The 9891-nt window shown below is 46.9% G+C and overlaps 1 protein-coding gene across 1 annotated transcript in view; it reads left to right on the top strand.

Moving 5' to 3' along the window:
* TSPAN18 (tetraspanin 18) overlaps positions 1-9864 on the top strand; it is a gene marked incomplete at its 3' end in the record, with an annotated part of 22763 nt that extends 12899 nt beyond the window's left edge. The window contains exons 5-7 of the mRNA XM_010155361.1: positions 5095-5193; positions 6440-6619; positions 9637-9864. Coding sequence (XP_010153663.1) covers positions 5095-5193; positions 6440-6619; positions 9637-9864 — 507 coding nt within the window. The remainder of the gene's footprint in view (positions 1-5094; positions 5194-6439; positions 6620-9636) is intronic.
* Positions 9865-9891: the final 27 nt, after the last annotated feature.

Below are 9891 nucleotides of genomic sequence, written 5' to 3'. Positions count from 1 at the left end.
CCCTCCCCTGTTGCTGTGCACATTATTAGATGGCCATCATCCCTATCCTATGCGAGGAGTAAGCTTTACTACACTAGTAGCAAGCCCAGTCTGACTTGTTTCTCTAACCAGCAAAGCTTTGTGCATTTTTTTCATGTTCCCACATGTGCAAAGAAGAGCCTTACTGAGCTAGGTCTGTCCTTCTCAGCTCAGCCCATCTTTGAAACAGCAGTCTGAGTGAGGACTGTGAAAAAGCATTGACAGAAGTGTGGCATGAGCATAGAAGGGACATGAATAATGATGGTTTTCTTGAGCTAGGATATACTTTTAATTTTGTTAACAGAAAATCTTTTGATAAGCAAAGAATAAAGACGTGGTAAGCTCGCAGCAAGTCAGTGTGGTGTTGTGCGGTAGGAGGGTCTTGGGGGTAGGTAGTGAAAGGATTTTATTTTTTTTCCCCGTTATAAACTGGTGGTCTTTTGTCTTTGCCTCAGAGGTGAAGGCAGTGGGGAAGGGACGGTATGTGTACACAGAGTGGGTGCTCCATTCCAGCTTAGGCTTTGAGACCATGCCCTCACGGGAACAGTTACTGCTCTGTAAATAGGTTGCAGCTTGGGAGTCTGGTGTGCTCTGGTCATTACAGCTCTGCTGTTAGGAGTTTTTAGAGAATTCCTTTGGTTCAGCACAAGCAGCAGACCGCACATGTAGAAACCGCCCTGTGGACCCAGATATAGGCTCCACAGCCCCTGGTGAGCAGGGGCTGGGTGAGCAGCCAGCAGCTGACTGCTCCCATCTCCCTCCGTCCCTCTGGGAAGCTGGTATAAGAAAGTAGGCAGGCTCGCTGCGAGTCCTGTGTGCGGGGTGACGGCAAGGCTGGCTGTGTCCTCTTCCCTCAGTCGCGAGGAACCTGCTTACATCTGCTTCTGGGCAAAGCATTGGTACCTTCCACTCTCACGGAATCCATGGGACACGTGAGGATGTGTTCCCTTGCAAGATAAGGTCGCAGTGGTTACTCCAGACATCTGTGGCATCTGGCCGTGTTTTGTGAGATAAAACTTGGAGGGGAACAAACCTCTCTCTTTTCTGAGCTTGTCTCCTTGTTTACATCACCAGCTTCCCACTTTGTCACAGTGATTGACAGGAAAGGCTTAAATGGGAAGGAATGAAGAACGTCAGAGCCCAACATAGCTGGAGATGGCTCTGTGCAGAAGTTAAGCTCAGTCTGCAAATTCTTGTGGTTTGTTCTCTCCTCAAGTTTCTTCTGAAAAAAACCCCAAACCAACCTTGTTTTGCTGTTGCTATATCTTTTGGTGGTAGCTCCTCTGATTTGGTAACCACTGTGGCTAATTCTGCTGTCATCTTTGGGTTAGGGTGAAGCTAGATGGCTGGAGAGGATGTCTGTGGGGACAGGGATAGTCCTTCTGTGAACCCAAGCTGGGACGAATTCTTCATAGTAGCAATTTAAGGTCAGGTTCAGACGTGCTTTTCTCATCCCTGCAAAGCAAGTTGCTTTCAAGGCAAATGACTTAGTGTGGTGGTAAATACATGTTTAGGCAACCTAAATTTATTGGCAACTTACTGGGTGGGTTCCTGTGATGGTCATTGCACCAGCCCATATGGCTGTGGCCTCACTGGGTGTATAAACTGAGACAACAAAGAAAGATAGACTCTATCTGCTTTCCAGATGATGTTCAGTGCAGCTTTCTCTTGTGTAGTGTGTTACATCCAAACTAGTTCTAAAACACTCAGCAGAGTTCAATTATTAATAGCTGAGGGAGTGCAAGAAATTAAGAGACAAAAATAAGGGAGAAAAGACATGTTTTCTGCTGAGATTTGACATGAGAGGAAGAGTCAGTGAAGCAGAGGCTGGTGGGGGGGTGAATGAAAGTGGTATTATCCATGGTGAGCTGCTGTGTTGTGCAAGTCCAGCTGGACTCCCAAAAAACTGTTTAAAAGCAGTCTCTGAAGAGGAAGGCTGTTGTTAATTAGCTAGGGGGGGTACCAGAGTTTCTTGTCCTTTATAAAGGAGATTTTGGAGGGTGGAGAACCCCTATCATCTAAAAGACATCTAAAACAATGTCTTCATGAACAACAGAGGCTGTGGAAGAGCGATTTGACATGCTAAGGAATTGCTCCTTATATGCCCTTCAGGGGTCTGGATGGGAAAAACCCTGGAGGGATATTTGACTCTTTCTCTCGGTGAATTGTCTTAGCAAGCAAGCAAGTGGAATGGTAGGAAGAAGTTAGTTCAGTGGCAGGGCTCTGGATGGAGTTTGGATTTTTATAGCCCTGGTTCTGACACTTCATAGACAAGTTGAGTTGGTTCCTGATACCTCTGTTTCCTCAGACATAAGGCAAAAATTGAAGAATATGCACTGTACAACCCTTGGATAGGAAGCTGGAGTGTCTTAGGTGGAAGGCACTGTGGAAGAGAGAAGTGCAGGACTGGTGACTGTACCTACAGTACAAGCACTGTATGGTGTCAGAAACATTAGGATGCTCCAGGCAGATGCAGGTGGACAGGAGTGTGCCCTGTTTTCTGAGCAGGCACTGTGAAGCCAGCTTCTTGCACAGCATTCCTGGGCAGTGCCACCACACCTTTTTTTGCCCCCTTTTCCATAAGTCTCCGTCATCTGGCTACAGTAATCCCCGCCAAGCTATTTTTTGAACCCATGTGACAAAAAAGTCCCACTTCATTCACTGGCAGGTAAATGTCCACGTGCGTGTGCTGCTTCTGTGTTGGAGACGTTCCCCCAGAGCAGCTAGAAAACCTCGCAGCTGTGTGTCTGTTCGGTGTTCGTGCCTGTGGCTGGCGTATCTGTGTTGTCAGAAGTGTGTGCAAAGATTAGTTTATTAGTAGGTCCTTTGCTCCCTTCTGAGTAGCTCTTGTCACAGTACTCCAACGTGCGCAGACCTCACCCGTGCCATTACTCGCTTCAGCGAGAGGGGGGCCGTGGGCGTGTGAGTAGGGCTGTCTCACTGACTTTTATCCTCCTTTGTCAGCAGTTTTTAAAAAAGAAAATAGATGCTTCTGCTGATCTTTTTTTTTTTAAACATTTTTCTGAACTTCAGATGCTCAGGACAAACAGTTTAATAGCAACAAAATGGAATCAGTTATTTTCCTGGCAAACTTACCCTTCCAGCACTAGGCTTTGTTTTGGGCCAGATCTCGTAAAAATCGCACACAAACTCTGAACAATTTCCTCTGGGGTTGCTGCTGTCAAAATAAAGGTTTCACTTTATATTTAAATGACTCTCTTGTTTTAGACCCCGCCAAAGGCAGCCGGCTGGGATTATTACCGATGGTAATATCAGTTTCAAAGTCTGCTTCAGAAACAGACAAACATCAAAAAAAAACGTGCTGCTGCCTCTGCAGGGTAGAATGCTGCGTGGATGAAGTATGCAGACAAAGGAAAGGAAAGGAGAACACTGAGGACATATTTCAACATCTTCTAACCTGACTGTCCCCAGTGCACCCAATTCCCAAAGGAAGATGCCATATTCTCTGGTATTTTAGTACTCAAAAGCAAGGAGTTTAATACTTGTCTCATAAAGGTGATTTAGGAATCTAGCGGCGTATCTAATTAAAAGGTAGTGAGATTGAGCTACCTGCATCATTCAAATCTTTGTGACCAAGTTTTACCCAGTATTGGTTTAATCATTAGTTTTGGCCTCAGTTTGTATCTGTAAAAGAGAAGTCAATATTCAGTGATAATCGGGGGTCTTTTCAAGAGTCACCAACCGCCTTTTTTTTTTTCCTTGAATTCTGTGATACAGTTACAAAGGAAACAAACAATTCCGTGCTCGTGCTTCTGTGCCCACCCATACATCTCATACATATGTATGCGTATGTGCGATATTTCACGTTGCATATCAAGAACCTGAAACCAGCTTGTAGCAGTGTATGTTACTGCATCTGCAGTGCTGTGTGAACAACAGAGAAGAAAAAAGGGGTGGAGGGGGGAGGCGTTGTCAGGCAGCTTAATATCCTGATCCTGCAAATATACAACACTAGAGCAGGGCTGTATCCAGCCAAGCCCAACTCCTTCGCTGGGGCTTTGCAGCGGCAGAGAGATTTTGCCTGTGCGCATCACAAATCACAAGGTATTTTGGAGTCGGGACCACACAAGACTTATTGGGAACCTGAAGAGGAGACTCCTTGAAGTCTTCATCCTGAAGTGATGGAAAGACGAGGTTGAATCGGGGTGTTCAGTTTAACAAGACCATTAAGTTTGTATATTTACTAGTCCTCCAGAGGGTGATGCTAAGTGAATGTAATTTTAAGGTGTATAACTTTTTGCGAAGACTCTCAGCCAAAGTGTCCATTCAGTTTTTATGTTTTCCTGTGAATGTAAACAGGAGTAAATGAAATTCCATTTGTTTATATTGTTGACCTTAGGAAAAATGTTTAAATTATCTAAACACTGGAAATATAAAGAGGATTATTCTTTTTCTTCATGTGTGTGCGTTATTTTAGATAATCTAAAACATTGTCAGGGAAAGGGTCTTTTTTTGTGATTCGTAAGTTGACGTGAACATTTAATATTCATTACATGTTTTTTACTTCCTTTCATTCCCAGAAAGTTTCATATTAGAGCTTCATTCTGCTTTCTCACACATGGACGTAAATTCAGAGCAGTACCTCTGTTGTTAGTAGGAGGTTAAGTTTTTTGAATTGGAAAGTGAGGGGGGAAAATCAGGCTTCGATTGCAGACCTCATGAAGCATAGTAAGTTAAACTGCAATTTGGCTGGAAATTTGAAGATCTTTCTAAAATCTGTTTCAACTTACGGAACACTTTCAAATAGCACTGAAAATTGAAAAAAAAACACCCAACCTTTAAGTGTAAACATTATCTTACAAGTATAGGTGTAATTCAATCCCTGATTTTTTATGGGCAACCGTTTTATTCAACAGGTACAATTTACCCTGGATATAGTTATGGTTCAGCCAGTGGCTTTTACCAAGTTTGTCCTTTGAGGTTTGCAAAAAAATAAAAACAAAACCCAAAACCAAACCAACCAAACACCCAGCTTTCACAGAAGGGAGCTTTGGGAAGTGCTTGGGAAAGGTGTTGGCAGTAGCCTTTACATTTCCACCTGTCTGTGTGTTTCAGTTGACCAGAGAGTTTTTCACCAAGGAGCTGAAGAAGCATTACCTGCGGAACAATGACACGGATGTCTTCTCTTCCACCTGGAACTCTGTTATGATCACAGTAAGTCAGGCTGTGCCAGTCTCGTGCTGCCCGTGGTCATCGGCCATCAACGTGGTGTTCAGCCCGCACCCTCAGCGCGCCCAGGCTCGGCCTGCTTCAACCAGCCTGTTGTGCCAAGCGTAGCACTGGGGTCTGTGGCAGTGGTGGGAGGGAGATGAGAATGCGACTGGCAGACGGTCTTTCATGAAGTGAGCTGCCGTTGGTCTTGAGAGAGATGCTCCCAGTGATGTGGTTTGCGAAAGCCTGGGGCATTTTTCCCGACTGGGTACCCCCAGTTTTCAAACAGCAGGCCCAAAAGGCTGTGGAGCTGTCTGCCACCGAATACCCTGGACCTTTCACCTTGCAGACTACTTCAGAGCTATTCCCGGCCATCAGCAGCCAAAAACTGGTGCTAACTGATGGCTTTATGTTAGCTCTTGTGAAATGAGTTGGTAAGTGGCAGGTTAGGCAGGAGTGTGTCTAATGGTGTATTTTCAGTATGGACATATTGGCCACCAAAATTGACCTCGTTACTACAATCCTAATCAGGCAGGTCAAAGACCAGCTGTCGTTGGAACTAGAGTTATTATCTACTACAAGAAGTTCTGTTTATGTGTGTACACAGAGTACACACATAAAGAGAGTACTTAGTGCTCAGTACAGCCCATGGTGTATCCCTTCAGGAGTGAAAAGCAGGTTGTCAGGCTCTGCAGATGAAAAGTCAATTTTAATCTTAAAAGAAAAAGATGATTGCTGCCCTTCATGCTGATTCAGGACTTTATTAAAGACCTTTCCTTTTGCTGACTGAAAGGAGACAAGAGTATGACTTGAATCCTTAAAAAGGGACCTTACTTGAATCACCTAGCAGTGCTTTTGAGCAGCAATGGTCCATTAGCTGTGGAGCGAAGGGGTGGTTGGGAGCCTGGATTATACTGCTGGCTCCCTTACAGACGTGCTGGGTGATCTCAAGGAAGTCGTTCTGGATGTGCTCCAAAGGCCTGTGTAGTTTGTGGCAATATGCCCAGTGGTACCTTCGATGCCACAGTATGACATGGGTACAGTGGGACTTCGTAGAAAGGCTTTGATGAAACAGAAGCTCCAAGGTACGAGCACAACGCGCTTCTTTGGGAACAACTGTTGTTTGTCTCTGCTTTGACTAGAGCTTTGATCCCTACAAGAATAAGACTTTGGTAGATTTCTTGTATCTGCTTTCAGGGTCAAGTGTCGACTCTGTCTTCCTTTCTTCCCTGTGCCTGTCTCTCCCCAGTTTGCCTGCTGTGGAGTGAACGGCCCAGACGATTTTGAAGCAGTCCCACATCTTCCACACTCCTCTTTGGAAAAGGTGACACCAGAGGCATGTTGCCAGCGAGAACTCCAGAGCCGGGAAGGGATGATTGTCAACAAGGAAGCCTGCCTCGCAGGTGTTGAGAGGTTTCAGAACCGACAGGTAAGGGAAGCCGAACGCCAGGAAAAAAAGTTTCACAGTGGGCAGGGAGATGGCTGGGGTGGTCATGGGTAGCTGTTGAAGCTGGGAGACCGTGCTATTCTGACTGTAGCTCACATCCTAATTACACTTTTGCCAGCTTTTGAAGTCATGGTGTATCTGATTCTGAAAATCCCCTTTCATTGTGTGCACTGCTAAGTTCATGTTGTGCTGCATCAGCAGGTTTATGAAGATTTTCCCAAGGGATTGAGAGGTGGGGTAGAAATTTACATCAAGTTTTGTTGTGTTTCTGAAGGTTTAGTGCTATCTCTGAGAAGTTCATTTTCAAGCCAGCACAGGTCAGCGAGGAGAGGATGGAGTTGGCTCTCACCGGCTGCAGTAGTGGCTCCAGTTTAGTTCACAATGACTTCACATCGACAACATATGCAACTGAGAGATCAAGGGTTAAACAGCCACATAAAACAGTGTCTGTTTTCCAGGGAAGAGAAGTGTTAAAAACTGCATTTCTCTGTTTTTTTACTCTTTACGGTAGAAAAAGGGCATTTCTTTTTGCCAGGCCTCTTGACTTGGCAGTTTTTCCCAATACCTGACTGGAAGAAAACAGTCCAGCATAATGTCATCGACAATGATACTATAGTCATGTTTCCTTACATTGTCATCAAGATGTGAGGTATCATAGAATCATAGAATGGTTTGGGTTGGAAGGGACCTTAAAGATCATCTAGTTCCAACCCCCCTGCCATGGGCAGGGACACCTTCCACTAGACCAGGTTGCTCAAAGCCTCATCCAGCCTGGCCTTGAAGACATTCAGGGATGGGGCATCCACACCTTCTCTGGGCAACCTGTTCCAGTGCCTCACCACCCTCTCTGTGAAGAATTTCTTCCTGACATCTAATCTAAACCTCCCCACTTTCAATTTAAACCTGTTACCCCTTGTCCTGTTGCTACAGGCCCTTGTAAAAAGGTGTCCCCCCCAGCTTCCTTGTAGCCCCTTCAGGTACTGGAAGGTGCTATAAGGTCTCCCCGGAGCCTTCTCTTCTCCAGGCTGAACAAGCCCAACTCTCTCAGCCTGTCCCTATAGCAGAGGGGCTCCAGCCCTCTGAGCATCTTCGTGGCCTCCTCTGGACTTGCTCTAACAGTTCCACATCCTTCTGATGTTGGGGGTCAGTTTAATCATTTAAAGTTTAATAACCTTTCTAGCCAAGTTCCTGTCTGTGTTCACCTCGGCATTAATAAGCCAGCTGAGCCCTGTAGTGACCATGGGTACAACCCTCCTTTTCTCTCCAGACTAAGCAGTGGTCCTCTTCTCAGGACTTGATGGCAGATTTTGAGGGAGACCAAAGGAGCCTAGAGGTAGCATGTGAGCTGTTCCTTGCCTGGCAGCTGGAAATGGTTGGCAAAGGCACTGTACTGTGGGTGAAAGATTGTAGAAGGCGGCACTGTACTGCTTCTGCCAGCTCTGATTGCCGTGAATGGATGGGAAAGAGATGACAAACAGCAGGGAGGGAACAAGAAATGCGTTTTAAGAAAGAGGGTTAAAGCAGATAACAGATTTAATTTTCCCTAAGCGGTGATGCTGAGGCCTACCACTTCGGAGGAGAGGGATGGTTTCCTGTGAGCCCTTGTCACCGCGGTGTTGGTGGGAGAAGCAGTGTGCACAGCAAGTGTCACCAAGCCCACAGTGAGGCACTTCTGTGAAATGGGAGACTCCCAAGCAACTGCCGGCTGAATTCAGGCTTTCCTGGAGCAAAGTCAGGCTCCTGGGACGCCTTGCTGGTAGGACAGTGCTGGCCGCACTTGGGCTCACACCCCCATCTGTACCCAGCTGAGCAGGGCATGCTGGAAGCTGGGTTAAGGTTGGAGTTCTGGCAAGCACCCAAACATTTTGTTGCTGGGCTGGATGCTTTTCCCTGAAAATTGGGCTAAACCATGGCCAGAACAGAGCTGCTGCTGAGCGGTCTCATGTTGACAAGAGCGTGGTTTTAGCAGTTCAGTTACTGCCACCACGGCCTGCATTCCCTGGGTGGGCCTGGTGAGTCGGGCACCCTCTGTGCTCTCCCTTGCTCTCCTCTCCACTCGCAGTGAGCAGGGTCTGGCATGGGCAACACTAGGTAACTGTTGTGCTGTCTTTGCAGTTTAGACATTTTCTTTTTGGGTGGAAAGAAAAAGATCAGGTGGTTGAAACATCCCAGCAGTATGGATGGCGTTAAGCGTGTGTGTGTGAAGTATTTGCTCAGTGGGGAGGAGAGCTACTTTTTACATTGAACAAACTCCAGTCTGCTTTTTCTCTTCATGTGTGACCTGTTTGCAGAAATCTGCTGGTGGGTTGGAATTTTAGGCTGGGAGAACTGAGGCCAGGATAAGCTGGTGATTTTCAGAAAAATCCTGAAACCTTTGCAGAAGATCTGCCTGCTGTTAATTGTATGACCAATACTAAATGACATTAATGATGATGGTGGCTATGCTGTGTAAGTGGAAGGATTGCTGTAGTGCATGGCCCTGAGTTCTTAATGAAATTAATTCTCCTGTAGCAAGAAGATCAGCAGTTGTTCATCCATGTTCCTTTGGGTAAAGGCACAGAGAAATGGTCCTGGGGTGTGAAAGCTGCTGGCTGTGAGAAAAGATTCAAGAATATCCTGCCTTGGCTTTCAATAAATCGTCATCCCTAGCCAACCTGGGCTGTCTGTCATCTGTCCTGGGGGTCCTTTTCTCTGCCCTTTGCAGAGGGAGTGATCCAGAATGGTGCTGCTCCTGCCTGCCCTGCAAGAAGATGCAGTTCCCTGTGGTCAGTGAGGGGTTGTGGGTGTGAGCCGCTTCCATCCCACTACACAAAAACCTTCCCATCCCTGGCACTGTCCTGTGGGCCTGTGTCCTGTGCCGTGGGGCAGGTTGAGGGGGTGACAGGGAGCCGTGCTTATGGTGCCTGGATCTGAGAGCATCTCTTGTACTAATGAGGGCTGTGCTGCGAGCACAACACGATGTGCTGCTCCGGCATCTCACCACGTTTTGTCCTTCCTAGGGCTGCTACACGGTGATCCTGAACTCCTTTGAGACCTACGTGTACCTTGCAGGAGCCCTTGCCATCGGAGTGTTGGCCATTGAGGTACTAGCTGTCGCGTGGCTAGCAGAAGGGCAAGTGGCGCAGGTGCCCGGCAGCGAGGTGCTCCCGGTGCCGGGGGAAGCTGCTCCTGCGGCCCGCGAGCAGGTTATCATCAGCTTCTGGTGTCGGTGGCCTGGCAAGAGCCGGGTGCTTGGTCCTTTGCCACCGAAAGGC

This window comes from Eurypyga helias, unplaced genomic scaffold (genome assembly GCF_000690775.1).
Source record: "Eurypyga helias isolate BGI_N326 unplaced genomic scaffold, ASM69077v1 scaffold18987, whole genome shotgun sequence".
Lineage (NCBI taxonomy): Eukaryota > Metazoa > Chordata > Aves > Eurypygiformes > Eurypygidae > Eurypyga > Eurypyga helias.
Note: the sequence above shows the minus strand (reverse complement) of the source record. Positions and strands in the feature narration are given on the sequence as shown.